This window comes from Ambystoma mexicanum, chromosome 7p (assembly GCF_040938575.1).
Source record: "Ambystoma mexicanum isolate Mex_15411 chromosome 7p, UKY_AmexF1_1, whole genome shotgun sequence".
Classification (NCBI taxonomy): domain Eukaryota; kingdom Metazoa; phylum Chordata; class Amphibia; order Caudata; family Ambystomatidae; genus Ambystoma; species Ambystoma mexicanum.
The window spans coordinates 523,009,247-523,031,303 of record NC_090939.1 but is presented as its reverse complement, the minus strand read 5'-3'; the positions used below and the strand labels follow the sequence as shown (position 1 = coordinate 523,031,303).

At 42.6% G+C, this 22,057-nt stretch overlaps 1 protein-coding gene across 6 annotated transcripts in view; it reads left to right on the top strand.

The window, feature by feature from the left end:
* Positions 1 to 22,057, top strand: part of SYTL5 (synaptotagmin like 5) — an 885,600-nt gene that overhangs the window by 599,447 nt on the left and 264,096 nt on the right. For all 6 annotated transcript variants that reach the window (XM_069636554.1, XM_069636560.1, XM_069636555.1 and 3 more), the window contains one exon: positions 15,380 to 15,506. In XM_069636554.1, the coding sequence (XP_069492655.1) occupies positions 15,380 to 15,506 (127 nt within the window). The remainder of the gene's footprint in view (positions 1 to 15,379; positions 15,507 to 22,057) is intronic.

Sequence of the window (22,057 nt, the reverse complement as noted above, 5' to 3'; positions counted from 1 at the left end):
AGTTAGATGACAAATGGTTGTGTTTGGTTGAAACTCTTAATGGTGGAAACCGCTTGTGATTGAAACATCAAGCCATTGGAGTTCTATGCAGCAACTTCTCTAGACAGGTGGAACAAGGAGATATTATAGATTGTATAACTTTTCTCCTGGAGTTCATTGTGAAAGGCAAGAAAGACCAAAACACAAAGGTGAATCATAGCCACACTTTTGATGAGACTTATTGAGAAAAAATGGTTGCGCCAAAGAAATAAGGATTCTTGGTCGATCAAAACATGACTGTGCCTGTTTATTATTCAGGAAAGGAAAGCACACGTTTAAAAATTGGTTGGCTTCCTATAAGGCGACTCTGTGGCAGCAAGACACCGAAGCAATAATGCTTTCTTTGAAGAGAAAGGACTCTAGATCCACTTGGCAATCAATAAATAAGTGTATTTCTAAGTCTGTGGCACCTCTTGCAAATATGGTAACTGAAACCAAGTTGGCCGACTAGTATGAGAAACTTTTTGCAAAGGTGGGAACAGTTTGTTACCAGCCATTGAAAAAAAGGTCAGGGGGATGGTCTATTTTTTTATACGTTTGATTTGGAATTGCTAATTTAAAAAGCGTGTTCATCAAGGACCCCGGCACCGGACGGCCTAACAAACTTGATGATTTTAAGCAGCTCCAAAAGAGTGGTTGCCTTTTATTTATGTGCTTTTCAATCAAGTGATGAAGCTAAGGATAGTCCCGGATTCTCTGTAATCATTGTGCCCATTTATAAGAGGGGTGATGGAGCTGATTCGTCTTGTTGGGTATTTTGTGTAGATTTAGGGCCTAGCGGTATTTTCTTACCGCCAAGAACAAAAGTAATTTAGCAATAATCACTCCTTGCATTTAGATTGGGTTTGTTATTATAGTGGTATAGTGGCTATGCATTATTTCAGTACACAGATACATTTGGTTGGTATACATTTCGTTGTGGTATAGTGATGAGCATGATTTTCTGTTCTACCGGTGGTCCCCAATATACAAAACCCCCTTTTTCTTTCTTGTTCTGTTCATGTGATCACTAGAGAGACCTTGGGCTTACATTTTATGGATACCACAATTTTCACATATAGCATTCACCAACCCCTGTGGTATTATCACTAATTTATTTACATTAGTGAAATTATATTTCCAGAGGCCTCTCTCTCTGCTGATTCATGTACGCCCAGCAGACTATTGTATTATATTCCACTCAGAAGTCACACACACACATACCCTGAGTGGAATCACGCACACAGCTATTTATAACTGCTCAAGACATTACTCCATCTGTATGGAAACTTGGCGCATTAAACATCATTCCCTCTATGGCATAATATGTTTTTGTAGGCACCAAATGAAAAACAGAAGCAAGAATACTCTTAGGCAGATTGTGTTTTATCACAATTTCGTTTCAAAATGATACATTACCATTCTTGTGAGGCAATCCTCTCTGAAATAAACATGACAAAAACAAATGCAATAACACCACGAATTTCATTTCATATTTGCAACAAGAAAAAGAAAGATTACATCATTCATTTGTTTTACATTTGGATGGCAACATTAGAATGTGGCATTTAAACACAGTGATTCCCCAGTGGTAACTATCGCTACACTGCCTGCCCGAAAAAGACTTCATACACACCACGCTCCCTCAATTGTAAGTGATAATTACCAGCTGTTTGTAGCTTTTCAGCACGCAAATTTCCTGGCTTGTCGCCTCCGATAAGTGGCCCAGGGTTTTCTTTTTAAAGCACCCAGCGAGAACATGTAGTTCAATCTGCAATCTTCAGTTCTCAAGCCGGTGCCAATTGACTAGGAAACCCCAGTCTCCGAAGGTCAGCAGTGTAACTGGAACGACCCCTCCCAGCAGCCCAGCAAGGCGACCTCACAGCAGCTCCAGCCAAGTCCTCACTGCAGCTCTGCAAAATGTCTAATCCTTCTCCTTCTCCCCGAGTTGCTTCAAGAAACATCTGTTACAGCCCCTAAGGTGACGTGTCAAAAATCAAAATACACAATATTCTACCCTCCTTCCTCAACAATGGGTCACTTTTACAGTAAGCAACTGTATCTAACTGATTTCCTGCTATCCGAATTTTGCTTCCTGCAAAGACCATGAACAGAGCAAAGAGAGAGGAAAAAAAATCTGAACACACGTTTAAAATGAATCTCAGCCTGCCTCATTTTACACATGGAGAACACATTATAATGTTAAGGAGTTAAAATCGTGTTAGTATTTGTTAATCAAGTTAATTAATTAAGTATCTAATGTTTCTCCTGTAATTGAGGCATTTCAAGTGAGAGAAAAAAAAATGGTGTTCTTTTAAACTAAGTATTGAGAAAAAAAAAATGGTGTTCTTTTAACATAGATAGCCTGTCTTCATATACCTGTCCATATGTTACCCTGGCAACACATGACTTGCTGTACCACCTTACAGCAATAATGTGATCCCATGCAGTGGCGCTGCACTCCAAAACACGCTAAATTATACTACAGTCTTTTGCCCAAAAGCTCTCCTTGATGTACTGTGCAAATTATTCGGAGTGTTGTTGTTAGGCTATTTACAAAAATGGATTGCATTTTCTAAGAGATATGACCCCAGTCATACGGGATTCATAAGAGCTAGAAACTGATCTGAACCTTTCCTACTAAACATTTTAAAAGGCAATGCTCTCAAAGATGGTGTAAATACATGGCCTTTAAAGATCTTAAAAAAAGCATTTGATAGTGTAGATAGACATTTGGTATAGGAAAAGATGGAGGTGTGGAGATGTCCTATTTACTTACTTCTAATAAGTAGATATCTATATACATCTAAAAACATCAAAATCAACCTCAGTGCACAGGGACGTCTCACTAGACCCATCTATACACAGCAGGGATTTAACTTATTTATGTCTGATTTGTATGAAACTTTGGATGGAGTCAAAGCCTTTCCGCCAAAGGCAAGCGAACAAAAGCTAGTCGGAGTCCTCTTTGCTGCTGACCTTGTATTAATGGATCAAATGCCAATAGGTCTGCAAAGGAGCTTGGAGGGTCTATTGGACTATACGACCAAGAATGGGTTCAAGAATAATCCATCAAAAACGAAAATCCTAGTTTTTAGTTCTAGAATGAAAAGAGGTAGACAAGCTTTCAAGTGGTACCTGGAAAGAGTTCCTCTAGTACAAGTATCCATAATTATTTGTTTGGGTACTCACATAATCCATTATCTATTCGGCATGAATGCCACTATTCTCAGCTTCACACCTAGGGCTTGGGAAAGGGAAAATAATTTGAACTCTTCATCATGCCACGCGACTACCCTTCCAACAGGTAAAACAAAATGCTACACTTCACTTCTAATATGGCGGTGCTTCAGTATTTCCCGCACCCCAGCCCTGTGTCTGCACCATTGTCGTTACACATTGTATTTTACTACTGCTGTACAATATCACCTGTGCCCTGTAACTGGGCCTACCTAAGTCTCTATAACTACCTTAAAGATACATGTGTTGCTTACTACATATTTTTATATGTAAACATATATAACCAGCTCTCAACTGTGCTCCCCATGCCTCTGCTTCCGTGCACCTTCACTTTGTCGCGCGATAATAGATTTTCCTTAGTCTGCATCATTTGGCCGCTCATGGAAGCTGTACGTGCATCCCAGCACTAGCAAAAGAAATAGTAGGCGTGTATTATATCATGATAAACGTATTTAAGACTCGTTCCATTATATCTCCTGGAAAAATATTTGAAGTTGTAGTTTTAATTTGCATTTTATTTATAGCTGGTAATTTTCCCAGTGGGGTGGTGGGATACTGTATTATTAGCTAATTCTGTAATTTAAAAAACATATCTTTACTGTGCATCCTATGCACCTTATTTGCACATGGTACAGATGTATTCTTTTTTTAATTCAGTTTTATATAGCACATACAACATTGCAAAGGGCGTCAGCAAATAAAAGTGGATTGTGTATGGTGCAAAGTAGTCCGGTTCGGGAGGAGCAACGCTGGAGTGGAGTATCATCAGAGTAGTCACAGAACGTTTGGGGCATCAAGTGCTGAACGAGCAAAGAGGCACCAGAAGCTTTATAATAAAGGTTTGAGACACCAAAAGACCAGCCAGAGATCTTTACAAGTGGTAGGGCTTATTTGGAAAAGTAGATTCACAACAGTTTTAAAGATACAAAAATACATCCACAATTGTATAGATATTTAAGTGTCTGCAGGGGTACAGAAAGCAATAACAAGATCAAATATGTTGCTGTGGCAGGTTCTAAGCAGAACATGCAAAAGGAGGAAGAACCAGGGAACTGTTAATTACTCGGCATATTAGCGACATGGATGAGGGCACATGTGCATTGTGGGTGCATGTTACTGAAGTTTGTAGAGTGTAGAGTCTGTGTGATAAGGTAGTTGTGGCAACACTATTGTACAGAAGTTGCACAAGTGGTTGTTGACCTGCAGACAAGGGTGCTGCTAGCTCTGGAAAAGATCCGGGGCTACGCTAAATTCGGGACTGTCAGGACTCAGGCTAGCCAGCGTTTTGGTTGTAGGCCCTGAGCTTCTATCCAGGCCTACAACCAAAAGACCCAGGGCTGTAGTCCCCTCAGCCCCCCCATAGCAATGCATCTACCTGCAGAACATGGACAAATGAGATAAGAAAGCACTAGGCGAGTCGAAAATCAGAATCTACAATGGAAGAAAAATATGGGGTCGGTGTGGAGGTCTTTCAATGCCATGCTGCAAAAGCAGTAACCAAGAAATGACAAGGTGGATATTAAACAACTTTGAGAGAATATGCTGACTTAGTAGTTGCGCTGAGCTATTCCCATGTAATCTTAGGTGCAAAGGATGTGATGGGGGAATTTCACCCCAGTGCAGAATTGTTTTAAGAGAAAGGTTTCGAGTTCCTTCCTGAGAGCCAGTTACGTTGTTTGCTGCCTCTGAAGAATTGTAGAATCCTTAAGGGCTTTCCTTCATGTCTGCCTAACAATCCTATGGTGTTTTATTTTATCAGAAGGTTGTGCTGTAAAGTTTACCACTTGGTCTTCCCCATTTGCATACCTTTGCAGGTTCAAACACCATGAGGTCCTTCGCTCTGGGGCTGGCCAAAACATTTGCAACTTGTTCGGCTGCCTGGAGACTTCTATCCCCCACACATCTCCAGAGGCACGGTTAGGAGGATGATGCGTCCCTTACACCACTACACCAAATCTGGGATTAGGGGTTCGCAAATGCCTTAACATGTGTCTGCACATTTCAGAGGGCAGCTTTTTGTCAGTTGTGAATAGCAGTCAGACCCCCTAATTTTGCATTAAGATTTAGTGATAAGATCTGATGTGGGCTTTAGCATCTGTAATTACCCAGCCCCACCTGTTTACTACTGAATTCTGCATCTTTTATGAAGACACTTTGAGTCACAAAATGATCTTTTTCTGCCTTTTCAAATAGTACAAGATCATTTCATAGCATTTACTAATTGCTTGTTTAACACTCACATAACCGTTTGTTGTTTAACATGGACAAAAATGTTAGCTTTTTTTTAGGAACTTCCCATTTTTGACATTGTTTATAATTACACACTGCAGGTTGTATGTCTTTAACGCTTGAAAGTAAGTTGCAGAACCAAAATGAGAAAGATTAGACTTCACTTTCTTTGCATCTCGTTACTTCCGTGATTCCCTTTCGGAATGGGAAACATAAAGCTACATTTGAGAACGGGGAAGGGTGCTAAGCAATTCAGGTGACTGGAAATGCGGAGAGAACTGGCAGTGTACCCCCTGCGTTTGTTTTTCCAACCACCTGAGGCCCTTCCCCCGGTGCTGCCATTTATTTGTAGGTATATCGCCACCTTGTCCACGGCTCCCTAAACCTCCATGCTTGCTCCTCTGTGTGCCCACCCAGACCCACACCGTCCCCCATCCACCTCTTACCCTGCTTATCTGCTGGGGCTCCTGACTTCTCTTTCTGTCACTCCTATCCAGTCTCTGCCCACCACAATAGAAATAGAAAAGGGGCTGTTTACTATGACAGTGGCCATCTTGTTTTTTCCCACTGCTGTTTGGGGAAAATAAAACACTATATGAACCCTGGTTTACCAATAACACCCTTTTTGGGTGGTGTTTACCTGGCCGGTTCCCGCCTGGAAACCTGGATGAGGCCCTCACTTTGACTGTCCTACCTATGCTTAGGCTGAAGAGCCGTTACTGGCTAGGTGCACCTCCCCTTCCCACCCCGAAGCAGAGCTCATTGCTACAATTAGCCAAATCAGCCAAAGTTGCGATTCAGTGATTCAGTGTATAATATATACTTTTCAAAAAAGCTTCAATCAGGTTTTAAAAGACTGTAAGTGATGCTTCAGATATATATATAAAGGTGAAAATGTGCTTGTTGCAGGATTTGTGCTGAAGCGTTATTCCTTATAAAATTCCACACAGTTTCACAAATATGCCTCAAATTTTGACTAATGACCTGTTAGGATAGCGGCTACATGACATTTGGACACCCCACCCCTTTTATCTGATTTCAGCAAAAGTCCAAATTTGTTGGTTTGTGGCTCGATGAAGCATTGTTCTGTATACAATTCCACACCATTCTACCAATCTGCACCACATTTTGCATAGTTACCTGTTGGGACCCACCGGACATTAATGGCTACATGTCATCTCGACACCCCATCCCTTTCCCCGGATTCCAGCAAAAATCTAAATTTGTTTGTGGGTTTGTGACTTGGCGAAGCATTGTTCCTCATACAATTCCACACTGTTTCACCAATTTTCACCAAATTGTCATAGTTACCTGTTAGGACTTTCCAGACATTACTGGCTACATGACATTTGGACACCCCACCGCGTTTCCTGAATTTTAGCACCTTCACACACAAGACGGTTGCCTGAAATGGGTGAAACATCAACGTAGTCGTAGAAGGAGTGGTCATCAACCCTAAAACGCACGGTTTCCGGGACATTTGCACCGCAATGCACCGCAACAAACTGCACCATGCCAGGGTGAAGGAGCAGGTAAGAGAGAGCACACTAGGTCCCAGTATGCAGCAGCACACCAACTCTCGCCTCCCCCCAATGTCTGTTCCGGGGTATGTCAGCCCGCCACACGCGCCCATTCCCAGAGCAGTTTACTTGTGAGTGTAGGCCACATCAAGCGATAAGAGAATCGAAACAGCGGCATACAGGATCATTGATTTTCAACAATTGGTGAGTGTTGTCATGTCTCTCCACAGAACCCGTTCGTAGAATGGGTACTTTTTGCTACTTTATAATAATAATAAACATATTAGTGACCATTCATATGCACATCTGTTATCTGTCTTTTGTTATTACATTTTTGTAATCTTACGCCCTGTGATGCACTAGACCATCAAAGATTGATGTCGATCTTTGTGATGTCATTTTCCGTTTTGTCAATTCCGGTGATGTCCATGTCATTATGGGAAATTGCCCATCGTTTGCTCCAGGGCCTCGCAAATCCTCAAACCCGCCCTTAAAATGGCCTCATAGCCTAACATGCAACATGCTTCATTACTGCAGTGAAGAAGGATTCAATATGAGCATATTTCACCCCATTTTGCATGATTGTTATTCACTTTTATTCCAGACTTCTTCAGATTGCTTCCACAGTTCGTGCAATGATGAACCTGCTGTTTTATTAAAGGCCCTGTTTATGGCACATGGCAGCAGGTGGCTGGGTCTTCACTGCAGCTTGTATGCCAATGCGGTTCAGCAGTTCTGCTGTTACGAAGCAGAGGATCTTTCACCAGGGCTTGATAGGTGTATAGAATGTTGGATCTCCCATTTGCTAATTTACAGCATGCATGATTCTTGCTGCCCGCAGCTTAATATATTGTGGTGCTTTGAAGTAGGGGTTACTTTTTGAAAAGAACTAAGTTAAGTTATTATTTAATTCACAAAAGCATGTAAAAGTAAAGTAACTTAGTATGGGCCTTTTATTTTAAAAAATACATTCTACGCCAAAGTGTGTTATTACCAAAGCAGTGCTGCCGCCAGCAGTGCAGTGGAACATTTCCCATGTGTTCTCCCACCACATCCCGAACGAGTGATGGTATGTTAAGACAGCTGATATCTTCAATGCTGACTCTCTAGAAGCTCTGTGGGGAAACAAGGCCCCTACCCCAGGGAGTGCGGTTTATCACGGCATCCGCCCTATGGCCTACACAAGGGTGCAGCTTGGCCACCGCCACGTGGGTGACGGACATTCTGCACCACCTTGCCTACGTAAGCATGGACGTGCATTCACAGTGATGCATATATATCATTACAGGGACACAATCTCTGGGAGACGCGCGTGCCATGGTTTGTGTGAGGCATGCCACATGCATATCAGAGAAGGGCCAGTTAAGTGTGAAAGTGACTTAAAGAGCAACTATGCCTTTGATAGTTAAGCAGGGACGTTGTGGCCCTTTCACTAATTCCAAAGTGTGGGCACACAAGCGCTTTAAGTTCCCTTTGCACGCGCTATCACTATATAACATGGCCGATATTGTCCACAATTGTTTAAGCCATTATATGTCCACTTTTGTTTTCTGTATTCAAAATAAACCTCCAGTATCCCTTTTTTACATTTTAAATATGGTTATTTTTCATACTTGGTTAATTTGCTCTGTGATGCCGACAAAACAGAGCTGTTGCTCAACTTTCATCATTTTAAGTATTTTCACTTTTTAAAATATAGTCAGGCACATCCATTCAGAAAAATGCTTTAGGAAAGGGACATTACACACCCGATTATATTACAAGAGTAAAGCCACATGACCATTCACCTTCAGGACTTCACAGGGGGAGGTGTCACTAGAACTTTGATGGTTGAAATCATAGGAAGTTATGCCGTAAAATACCCCCACCGCCCCTCGTCTGAGGATTTGCCATGGAGGAGCTGGCAGCGAACACCATGGCCTTGGTTCCCTTGCCCCATGAAAGAAATGCTGACCTTACCTGGCATCCTGATGTCCTCTACCTTGAATCCTTGTGTCCAAACTGCACCGGGGCGCAAATGAAAGGTGTCCAGCCACTCACGAGATGCCTTTTGATTAAGCTGCGCTGGGATCAGGGCCAGCACGTGATACACGCCATCACTAACACCCCAGTGGGAACTTGGGTTAGAGCTGGGTAGACAGGAAGGTTCGGTACCATCACAGACAGCATGTCAGGGCCGTGACCAAGTCAGTGATTTACGTGGAGATGAGCCAAGACCTTTGAACTGTCATGAACGGCAGTATTTGCACGCAAACAGGACGAGCGAGCCGCATTGCAATATAGGTGCTTGTGCGGAAAATAATAATTGTAAACATTTGTTCAGTGTCCCGTATTTGAACATGAATACACTGTGCAATATTTAAACGAAAAGTCAATCTGAGTTCACCTTCATCGTGTTACTCCAAATATAAGGAATGCAATTCGACCATTTTCAAGGGATTCTGTAAACACTCAAATTGCCAATACATGTTCATAACACCATGTAAGCAGACGCGAGTTAAGAAGTACTTGTTCTGTATGCATGGATGCATGGAATGCTGATATGAGGTAGTGGAATGTTTGGTGATGAATGTAGTGTCAAGGTTCCACCCTAGGTCAGGTGATGGGACCCAGTGGTTCTGTGCTTAACAGCTTGTTGTACCTTGTAATAAAGCTTATGTTAAGATGCTACAGAAGACTACAGAAGTCACATTATTTCACTGGCGACGAGGAAACTAAGAACCTGCACCCAAGAAGAAAAAGAAGCGATCTGCTGAGGGGGGAGCAGCTGATGAAGAACTGAAGAAGAAGTGGAACCACTGCCCCCCCCCCCCAAGGAAAAGAAGTCCCATCACCCAGGGCAAGAAGAAGGATAATCACCTGCGCAAAGACATGGGGCAGAGAGTGTGAAGAAGCGCAGGGGGAAGGGAAGTTAAACCCCAAAAGTGAAGTAAAGTCCCAAAAGGGAAGCAGGCCCCAAAAAGGAGAAGTTTGAAGCAGGGGCAAAGCGCAGGGGGAAAGCAAACCCCAGCGCAGACCTTAAGGGCAAAGTGAATAAGAAGGGGTGGAAATGCCACAGCAGGGGTGGAAGCAGCATGGTGCTCCAATGTTTCTCCCAAAGATAAGAAGCGAGAAAACCCAGTCCCAGTGCAGCAGCCAGGGGCAGAAGTAAAATAAACCCAGCATTTTAGCAGAAGGTAGATAAGTGCTTGCAAGCCTTGCGCAGATTGGAAGAAAACAAACCTAGAACGTAATACTCGAGAGAGAATGGAAGATTGACTCTGGAGTATTGTTTTCAAGAGAACTGTAAGACTTCACATGAACAGAGGATTAAGATGTGTACAGCTGGTAATCGAGCTAATAACCTCTGTGCCAGGGTTTGTATGTACTATAAGTGGATGAGTTAAGTTATTCAGTACGTTTGATATCACTTGGTGGCTGATGGTGAATGGTGGCTGTTACAGATTGCGAGTACGGAATTTCCCAACTGAGTGACGGTTGGGAGTAGGAGATGTGCTATGTTCCGAGGCAGATGGAGACTGATGACGTCACATGGAGCGCAGCCGTTGAAAGTCCTTACCGAGGTGACTGTGAGGTGCGTGTTAAATTATTAAGGAGAGCAGCGGCAGTTACAGGAAGATAGCATGTGATGCAGCATGAAAGGAACGCACCCTCACCTGTACAGTGAATCCGGCGTCCAGAAAGAAAATGGAAAAAGGACTGTGGACTCGGATGGGGTGATCCGGATGTGCTGCGCAGAAGCAGTGTGGGGTCTAGTAAAGCATCGCTTATGGGAAATTGTTGCGGGACTATGCAGAGACCGTTCCCAGCAAGTTTATGGTGTTAAAGTATGTGAATCCGAAATTCACATTGTGCAAGCGTATCGATTGCTTAGAAGATGTAGTAAGGTGGAGATGTGAGAAACAGTGTGGCGGCAATGAATCGTAAATGAGACCTTTGAAGAGAACGGGATATCGTAAGAGGCGTATCCTTTCTAATGAGTCATTTAAAAAAATGTATTGCATTATTTACGGAAAGTCACTGGGCCTCATTACACGGAAGGCGGTGCGCTATTAGCGCCATGGCTCATGCCGGTAAAATACCGGCACCGCCTTGGCGGAAAGGGGATTTACCGCCCCATTCCAAGGTTGGAGGGGCGGTAAATCCCCCTTCCGCCATTGCCCTTCCCCATTCCCATTTCTGCCCCAAAGGGCTCTATGGGACTGGGGAAGGCGCTAATTACGGCACCGCAATTTTGCGGTGCCGTAATTAGCTCCGAGGTCCCTTAGCGGGTTGGTTTTTAAAGCCTGCAAAAAGCAGGCGTTAAAGCACCAACCCGCTAAGGGACCTCGTAGTAAGGCGGTAATGGTTAACGGTCACCGTTACCATTAACGGTGGCCGTTAACCATTACCGCCTTCCGTGTAATGAGGCCCACTGTGTTAAATCCACATGTTTGAGTATGAGTGTCAGTGCATTTGTGGAATCTTAAGTGTTTAAGGAAGTAGAGGGTAACTCTTTTCAGGAATTCCGGGTACATATGGACTCTTTTGGACTGTGTAAGAATGGTGTTATTGTTTTACGTGTAAAGATTGGAGACAGCAGGATGTATGTTTGTTAAGGCATGAAGTAAGAGCCTGTGTGAGTGGGCTAGAGGTAACCTTTTGAGGATTTCTAGGGTTACAAGAAGTAACGTGGATTTAAGACAGTGATAATTTAAAGTATTTATTCTGTGTTGCGTGGGCTATCTCATGAGATGTTAAGGACAACACATGGAGAGTCAGTTGCAGATGTTGAATGTTAGTATGAAGTGCAAATGTCAGAAATGTGATAAGACTGAGGGGATAGCATCTGTTCAGTGTGCCTATAGTTGAAGTGAGGCGTAGGGATAGCGTCCCTAATAAAGGAAGGTAGCGCCTTCAAAGTTAATTGAAGAAGTAGGGATAGCGTCCCTCATTATCGGAAGGTAGCGTCTTCAAAGTTAATTGAAGATGCAGAGTTAGCGTCCCTTTCCAGGTGAAGTGAAGGTAGCGCCTTCAAAGCGAAGAAGTAGGGATAGTGTCTCTGTAGGGATAGCGTCCCCTATAGAGGTAGGTAGCGCCTTCAATGTTAAGTGTAGTGTAGGGATAGCGTCCCATTCCATGTGATGTGATGTGAAGTGAAGTGTATGGACAGCGTCCCAGAAATGTATGAGTTGCAGCTCTCTCTAAAAAGATGCATGGCTAGTGTGTTTTGTGTGTGTTTCTCCGTATGGTTCGGTGAATGTGTGTGTACAGAGGGAGATGTGTTATGATGTGTTTCCCAGTGTTTGTGGTATTGTTGGAAAGGAGGGAGATGTATTATGAAGTACTTGTTCTGTATGCATGGAATGCTGATGTGAGGTAGAAGGTTCCATCCTAGGTCAGTTGAGCCTGGGTGATGGGACCCAGTGGTTCTGAGCTTAACAGCATGTTGTAACTTGTAATAAAGCTTATGTTAAGAAGCTACAGAAGACTACAGAAGTCACATTATTTCAACGCGCCTCTTTAACTGCACCAGGCATGTAATCCGGCTGTTAAATGGTTTAGTGAGATATGGCCAGTAAATTGGTGAGCCCTTATGCTGTTTCATTTATTGCACCCGCAGCAAGTTTTTGTGGAGGGCATGGACATGTTGATGCAGCCCTCTGGATGCAGCAGGGCTAGGCTAACATCTTGCTGTTGGTCCATTGCACTTACCATGAAAAAGATTTGCAGGATAAATCTGGGGACTGAACACAATGAAAATGTCCCAACGATCATGCCATGCTCACCTAAAAAAATCTAGGGTAATAATTCATGAGCTAATCCTGAATACACTAGCAAGATGAAATCTGTGCACATTGCTGCTTATGTGAGCTGCAGTATGACATTTTCATCACAGTGCCCAGGAAAGCCCTCCTTATTTCACCTGTGTGTTTGTTTCTATAATATGCTACATTTGCAAAGTTATAGCTGGAGAGTAGCATTTGCCTACATAGGCCAGGCTGATTGGATGCCCCCAACCCAAAGTTTCTTACTTAGCTTCAACTTGATTGCTGTATGTTTCTGAGGCCTGTCATTTTGTGCAAAAATACGCTACGTTTTGATGTTACTGTGGCCTAGATTTTCCCATATTCTAGTAGAATAGCTGGTACTATATGATATTCTTCTGTACGAGTCTAGCTTCTAAGTGCTGCAAAAATAGGTGTTTATTACTATGACATGTGATAGTACTCAATTTATCAGCCTCAGAAGGATAGCTTTTAACTCACCGATCTATCCAATGGTGACACAGTAAACTGTTTAATCAACTGTCAGTTACACAAACATTTATTGGGATATGTGCTCCCCCCCATCCTTTTTAAAACAAAATATTGCGCTATTATTGTCACTTTTCCTAGTGGCCAATGACATTTGTATTCCTAGTGCTTCTAGTAATAAGTGTTATATTAATACAAAATGTAACCCCCGGATCCAAAGCATTACTAAATGCTATGGTATGCACATGTAAGGATAAATAGCTGGAAGATAGCTCAGTGGGTTATGTGTTCACTGCTGGGATCCATGCGTGATCTGCAGGTCACAGTTTGAATACTAGCATGGCCTACTCATCCCTTCATCTTACAAAGTTGACAAATGAGTATTAATTACTACATTAGACATACAACACCCATTCCCCCACCAAACACACACAGTGGCAACGCCACCAAAGGCCTAGCTGTTAGCACATGTAAACTAACCGAGCCACAACTAAGTTCACCTCTTTAGCCCAGTCCCATGCTCTGATCTCAGCAGCTAACTAAACCCAAAGTGCTATAGTCTGTCAGATCTTGGGCTCTTCCCTATGTCAAACCCATAGCAAGCAGATTGGCACTCAGGAACAAAGTACTTCCAACCTGCACCTATCAACACCACAGGTTTTCAATCTGCCTTTTCCACTGTCCCACTCTTGACCCCAATCCCCTTTTAATCTTACAGATGCAAGCGCGACGAGGCCGCAAATAGTGGCAGAAGCCCTGTACAAGACGACCTACATTACATTATTGCAGAAGTCAGATATCCCTTCTTCTTTATCATGATCCTCGCTCCATTTGACCATAGTCCGCTCCCTTCAAGGCAATCGGCATCAAAATACTTACATTTTACAATGGAAACATTTTCAAAGATGTGTTTTATTTAAAGAAAATGTTCTTAATCGAAAAATTCCAATACAAATACAAAAATAAAATCTAAATACAATACTAATTCTCAGTTCGAACTGAGTCCTCCAGTGCGCAAAAAAAATTAGTTCTGTTCTGAAATATATATTTTTTTGATTTAGCTGACATTATATCAACTTTTCAATATCAATACAAATTTACTGAAAATGTCCTGAAATGTACCTTTGCGTTTTGCCTGAATCACTTGCTTTTATAGCCTTATAGACTGAGGGAGGATTCACTATTGTGGGTTAATGACCCTCTCCCAAGTTTGTTGGGAAAGGGTTACTGTCTCTAGTGATAACCTCTCCTATGGTCCATAAGGCTAGTAGCACATAGTGATAATGGCAATGCAGGTTTTGGAGTTGTGGTAGTGAAGTAAAACATGTTAGTTAAATAATGAGCAGAGTACACAAAACGACGTGTGAGTAAATTAAATGTGGTTTCATTTTGTAATATTTAGGTAACTAGGTTGTCTTTATAAGATAAGCATTTTAATTGATAGCTTGGTTTAACTGGAACAGTTTTAGCATGCGCTTGGTTCAGGTGCTATGCTAAAGTGAACGTCTTTTGTTTATTTCTTTAGAAAAGTGAAAGCATTGTTCCATGTTTTTGCTTTCACTTTGTTGTGTTAAATTTGGTTGGAGTGTCTTGTTAAAAGAAATCTTGCTTGAATTGCATTGCTATTCGTGGATGCAGAGACCTGTTGTTTGTTCTTTTCCTGGCTGCTTCTGCAGTCATGATGTATGGAAGGCAGTTAGTACCAGTAGTGATTGGCTGAAAGGAGTACAATAATGATGTTCACGTACTTGCACAAATTAAAATATGTTCTTCATGTAATTGCATATTACACCTGGGTGGATAGCTCATCATGCTCTCCTCGGAAATGGTGCAGTCTACACTTCACACATTCGAATCCCATGACAGGGCTGACTCTGCCCTTCACCCCTCTGAGATCAATTCATTAAGTACCACTGGATTGGATAATAACATCTCTTATTAGAACACTTAGATGCAGGGGGAATCCTGCATAAAAGCGCTATAAACGAACACACGTCATTATTTTATGGTGAGCTCACCTTGCTCAAAATAAACAGGAAAACAACAATATTCTTAAATGCTACATGTGCTTCATTTAGACTTAGTTTGAGTTGACTTGTGCTTACGTCCGTCTTTTGAATGTCTCTCACTGGACAGGAGAACAGCTATGAAAATGGTTCGCTTATCCCTTCAAGTGATGAAAGTCTACCAGAAGCTCTGTCATCCAAGAGGCATCGAAGAAAAACATCAGCGACCCCTTCATCTGCAGTGTCGCTTGCCTCAGGTAATGGACTACTCATCTTCCAATCAAATGTTCATAGTACTGTATTTATTTCCAAATTTGTGTTTGTAAAAAACTGAGTGTATTTAAATTTCCCTTTCACATCTGTGGATAGTTGTTTTTTTCTAGACTGGGTTTAAGGATGCTTTTGTCTAAACCAAACACTGTTCAAAATTTCAAGCCACATATGGAAATCAATCTATAACATTTCCTTGCTCTCGTTCCAGTGGCTATCAAGGAAATTTCCTATCAAACCAATACTTGATTGAACAAATCTTAGCAGAAACACATTAGAGTGGCGGGTGAACATTTTCACAGGTATCTGACTTCTTTCCTTATAGGGAGTTATATGACTTGTCAGCAATCCGTCCCATAGAGTGGGGGCAGTGGCTGGGGTTCCCAGTGGCTGGTCACCAGGCTTAGAATATGTGGGCACCATGGACAGCCTTGTGGAGTGCACCCGCTTTAGTGAGAAGGGTACTTTAACCGATAGGGGAGAGAGCAAGAGAATAAGGGAATCATTCACAGGTGTAATGGGGAACCATATCCCTACTGAGTGGCAATAGGTCTCTAACCCTGGGAGAGAGCAATGGAATAACTCTGAGGTGCGACAGGCACCCACCATGCCACCTATAAGTATTGTCACAAAAACAATGGGAAAACACTACCAGACAAGTAATGAAATATGTTTGACCGATTCATTTATTTTGACCATCCAGGAGCCATCTTCCAGAATTCTGAACATATTTCTGAAGCTACTCTTTGGAAGAAGAGCTGCAGTTCCTAAACACATGGAAAGAGAATTACTACCCTCTGAGACCTCTAAGACCCTCCACCAGATGATTTGAAAGGTCCACACCAGTCAAGAAAAATGGTTGGGAACGAGAACATAGACAAAGTGCAGGAACATGTCATGCTAGTGCAATTCACCAATTATGTATCCCCTGCCCTCCCGAGAACTGTGAGACAGCTCTACCGTCCAAATTTGGAACTGGCTGTCCAATCAGCCACTGGCTGTCAGAGAGCCGAGAAATGGTGACCAACTTGAAAAGAGATGAGATCCTCTATAAAAATCCACATTTTAAAGCCTTTTGGTGAGAAACCAAGGCTAACCCCATTGGAAACCTGAATGAAAGCATGTAGGTCAAGCACTGAACCTCAGTTCATCCCAGTCTACTTTCCCATAAACAGCTTCTCTGGTACCCCACAAGATTCTCAAGAGGAAGCCCAACAAAGAGGGTGTTGTGCATTGATGCCCCATGCCTGGACCTGAGGTGCAGCCCTTGGGGTTGCGTCCCACCACTTGCTACATGATTTGGGACCCAACGGCAGTAAGGGCAGGATTCACTGGTCCAACTGCAACACCAGGCACCTGGGAACTGATTGCAACATTGATTTGCCTCCTACTATCTTTCAATCCTTCACTGTGTACTTTTGACCGTTGCTGTTGACCTCTCATATGCAGACCCAAAGACATTCAAAATTGAGAATGAGGAGTGGGTAAAGGTGTATTTCACTGAGCACATCTATGATGCTCGCATTCAAATGTCCTTTGTTTATTAGGCCCCTTTTGATTTAGAGGAAGTGATGACCTGTACTACAGCAAGGCTGCTCACAAACCTTTTCAAGGGGGGTCAAATATTCAGTTTGGACTTTGTCCAGGGGCCGCATTGATGGGTGGACATTGGTAAAAGCTCAAAGCTCCCCCAAAAACACTAATACCACCATTGTTCTTTGCCTGCCAAACATTACACAAAGGGGAAAGACCCTTTCTGTTATGACTTGACAGACGAAGAACAATGTTCTGGGAGGTTGTCCAGAGCGATTGCAGAGGTTCAGATCAATTCAAAAGCTTCCAGACATCAGCTCTTTTGTTTTGCATTAGTCACTCTGAGTGGGATAGGTATGATGTCACCAAGAGTAAAACGGGTATGCCCAGATGCGGGTCCTGGACGGGTATGCCCAGATGCGGGTCCTGTGCCTGCTGGCCCCAGAGACCCAAGTAAACCTCACTGACTATGCCCCATGAGGCCAAAAGAAGTCTGGGGTTGGATGTGGGCTCATGCAGAGAGATGTGAGCAAACAGTTTGGGCTGGACTGCCCCTTCTGGGTAGGACCAAGCCTGATTTTCATATGGTCTTTCCCCTTTGTGTTATGGCTTATGTAATGATTCAGGAGTAAGACTCGGACACAAAGGCATTGTGAGGATTGCTATAGAGTTTTATTAAAGTTAAAGAAGGCTAGAAAGACTTATCTTGCCCTAAATCTATGAGGGGTTTTCTGCCTCAATGAAACTAAAGTATTTCAGTGTCAGAATGTCCAAAAATAAAGCGTTCTCCATCCTGTGTCCAAAATCCTATCCTGACCTTACAAACGAAACCTAGGAAAATGTGCAAAGGGGATAACGTTTTTCAACTTGCCATCTGTAGTGCTCTGTAGTGCTCTTCATTGTTTCAACAGAAGGTTCCAAAGGATGCACAAACTATTACAGTTTCCCGACTCTTAGTACGATGGGGGTAGGTTTTCTGTTCCCTTGAGTTTTATATGTATTTGTATTTGTGGATTTATATAGCGCATATCCACAAGGGGAACCAGGCAAAACAATATTGTATCTGGGTGCAGATGATACGAGAGCACACAAATAGAACCCAGCTTTAACTAGTACATTTTAGATGAAAAGCTGAGTTTTTTTTTGTTTTTTCCTAAACTCCAACATGGACTTTGTGTTTCACAATTCATGTGGTAAGGCATTCCACGCTCTTGGTCCTGCATAAGAAAAACGTCGGTCACCCCATGTAACAGAATTTGAGTGGGGAACCACCAAGAGCTGTTGATTAGAGGAATGCAAGCAATGCTCAGGTTGATAAATCAAGATTTCTGACAACAAATATCTCAGAGCCATCTGATGAATGCACCTAAAAACCAAACAGAGGGTCTCAAACAACTCCCTCTATTGCGCAGGCAGCCAATGGAGATCTCTCTGAGGTTGTGACATATGTGAGCTGCGCGGCAATGAAAAAATCAACCTTACGGCAGAATTCTGTGCGACCTGTAGACGTTGAATTTGCTTTTACGAAACACCTATAAGCAAGGCGTTGCAGTAGTCGAGCCTTGAATTAACCAAGGCACCGACCACCAAGAAGCAATCTTTGGGTTGGATCAATGGTAATAAAGGCTTTAAAAGTGTAAATTGGTAGTATGCCAATTTCACGTTTCATTAACCTGCAGATTACAGCTTAAAAAGTACAGCCTAGATTTTTAACTTTTGAGGCAAATGATGTAGAGGCCTCAAACAGTTCAGGACAAGGCATGTGTGATAAAGTTGTTACCAATTTTTTCTTGGGGCCAAACCGAATAATCTCTGTTTTCTTTGGATTAAGCTGGAGATTGTTGGCGACCATCTAGCTCTTGATTTTGCTAGCACATGCAGGTACTTTCTGCATGGCTTCCAAAGGATCATTAAGCCGCAGGTAAATCTGCGTGTCGTCGGCAAAAGAGTGATAGAAAAGACCAAATTCGGCAAATATTTCCAGCAGAGGACGGATGTATACATTAAAAAGCAATGACGACAAGGAAGCGCCTTGAGGTACTCCATATTTGACTTTCAAAAAGTCTGAAATAAAGGATCACAGCTTAACCTGTTGAAATCAGTCATGTAAGAAAGAAGTAAACCGCAGCAATACAGCAACTTACACATTGGCATGGCAGAAGGTCTTGAGATGAGTATCTCAAAATCAACTGTATCAAAGGCAGCCGAGCGGTCCAACATGAGTAACATGCTAATATCGCCCTCATCGGCTGCCCTTTGGATATTATCCCAGACTGTCAATAGTGCCTTCTCAGTGCCATAACCTGGCCTAAAGCCAGATTGATATAAGTCCAAAATGCCCTGGTCCTCCAAAAAAGCCTGCAGTTGGATCATAACACTTTTTTCCAAGATTTTAGCCACACATGATAGGCCTGCAACTGGACGATAATTTGAGTGCACCTTAGGGTCTAGTGTATTTTTCTTCAGCAAAGGTGTAATATAAGACCTCCTTTAGTTCCCTTGGAATGCAACCCTGTGTTAATGAGGCATTTACAATAGCCAGCACGGGTGCACTTAAGACTTCCACGTGTCATCTAGCTAGATATGCAGGGATGGGATCGTAGTTGTGATTGGTGGGTTTTAATTTGGACATAAGATAATTAATCATGTCCAATTCCACAGGTTTATATTCAATCTGTGGGCATATCAAGTCTGGATCAACCCTCTGGTTGGTATTCAAAGAAGTATTATATTCTGGTAGAGTTTCTAGTTCTATGTGAGCTCTGATCAAGTCTATCTTTTCTGTAAAAAAAAGTATTGAAGTCATTGGCCAAGGATAAGGAGGGGGTGAGGCGAGGGATATTACAAGGCGGACAGCGAACGTTTTTTATGGTTTCAAATAGAGCCTTTGGTCTACTTAGGGGTAGAATCTTTTTGTTTTTGCCAGCAATCTGCTTTGGCTCCAATAATGCCCTCTTTGTACCTAATTAGAGCTGCGTTAACCTCCAATAGGTCAGCAGAAGATTTGTTTTTTAAACATAATTCTTCCCTTCAACGATGTTACTTTTTCTCAGTCTTCAATCATTCATTAAACCATTGATTGTTCCTAAAACTAGATTTATTAATACAGGTAATAGGGGCCAGTTTATCACAATTTAACTGTAAGCAAGTCATAAGATTGGTGTAAAGGTTGTCACACCCTGTATTGGCCGAACCAGCCGAGAGGCCTTGCAGTAGATCTGAAATCCTAATAGTGTCCATTTTCTTCTTAATGCGAGTAAGCTGAATGCTGTGGTTAGAGACTTTTCCATATTGTTTTACCTCGTTTGGTATGGCAAATTTGACCAAAAAATGGTCTGACCATGATACTGGTAAATGTTCATAATGATTTATTGTCTTGCCTCTAGACATAATTATGTCTAAGCAATGACCTCCTACGTGAGATACAGCATTAGTCAGTAACGAAAGACCATGAGAGAACAAGATATCCTTAAGATGCAGGTATTCAGGATTGTCCAACACATTGCACCAGATGTTAAAATCACACATGATGATTACGTTTTGATAATGTAGAGCTTCTACTCCCAAATAGCTATCTAGCCCTTGTAGAAAAGAGCCCATTTTGCCTGGGGGTCTATAACACAGCATCAGATGAAAGGAACAATTGTGGGATGTGTGTAACGTACAGCTTAGGAGTTGAGACTGTGGGCCTCATTACGACCCAGGTGGTAGCCGTGCCCTTGTTAAGGGCACGGCTGCCGCCGGTAATTTTTTTATTCCGATCGTGGCAGACCCGGTAATTGCCCTTTTCTGGGACCTGGTAAAAATGAATCCCCATTCCGATTTGAGCCCCCTGGGGCTCAATGGGAATGGGTATGATGCTAGCAACGGGCCCGTTAATGACGGGCCCGTTGTTAGCATCCTGGCCTGGTAGCGGGTCCCGCTTTTCACGTCTGGTCTGACCAGGCATGAAAAGTGGGACCCACTAGCAGGCCTTGTAATACGGTAGCCCGTAATGAATGGTGCCGGTCCGGTACCTGCAGCGTTCATTACGGGACCACCAGGGTCCTAATGAGGCCCTGTGTATACCAATTTAGCATTTGGAAATTTGACATTTCCAAGGAGGTTCGGGCAATAATGGCCACCCCGCCTCCCCGTTCCCCCTCTCTATTTGCCCACTTAATTATCAAGCTCTCAGGCACCAAAAGTTGAAAGTGTGCAACAGAGACTTCATTGAACCAGAACCCTGTTATAAACAGAATGTCCAAGTCCATACATATGATAAGGTCATTGGTTGCCACAGCATTATTTATGGCAGACCTTGCATTGATCCTGGCAACTTGTAACAAGGCAGTAGATTCCCCCTTTAATGAGTTATTGTTATTAGCAATTCCCAAGTGCCTTATTTTATTCAATGTACGCAGAGTCATCTTTCCCCTCTTCTTTTGATTGCATTTTCAGCAGTTCCTCGGTGGAGTAAGTCAGCATTGTTGTGGATTTAAATCAATGCACATACATGGTAGTGTCCAAGGAAAAACCAGACGATATGTTAAAATAAACTATGGTTAATAAACAGCTTACTAGTAAGCTTCAACAAACGACCTACTGTTCTTACTTTGACAGCAGTCCTCCGCGCTGACCGTCAAACACCCCGAACAGGCCCAAACAGGATTCGCGCTGACGCAAGCCTTTTGAGTTTGTGGCGTGTCTAAATGACGCGACTGCATGCGGCAGTAGGTTAAAAGAATGTCTGAGAGGTCGAATGGGCTACAAAAGTGTGCTCTAGGCTCACGTAGCAATAATCACAATTCTAGCACACAATAAAGTTAAAACAGTTAAAATCCTGTCTGGAAATTACAAGCAGTGTTTTGCATGTACATTATAAATTCAACTAAAAGAATCAGCAGCGGGCATTCCTAGCTGGTTTACAAGCGTTTTTGCCCTATATGAGAACACTCAAGCAACAAACAGAAGTTTTCAGCTTCTCCTCAGCTCTCAACCACAGTTCTTTTTCCTTGGTAGAATA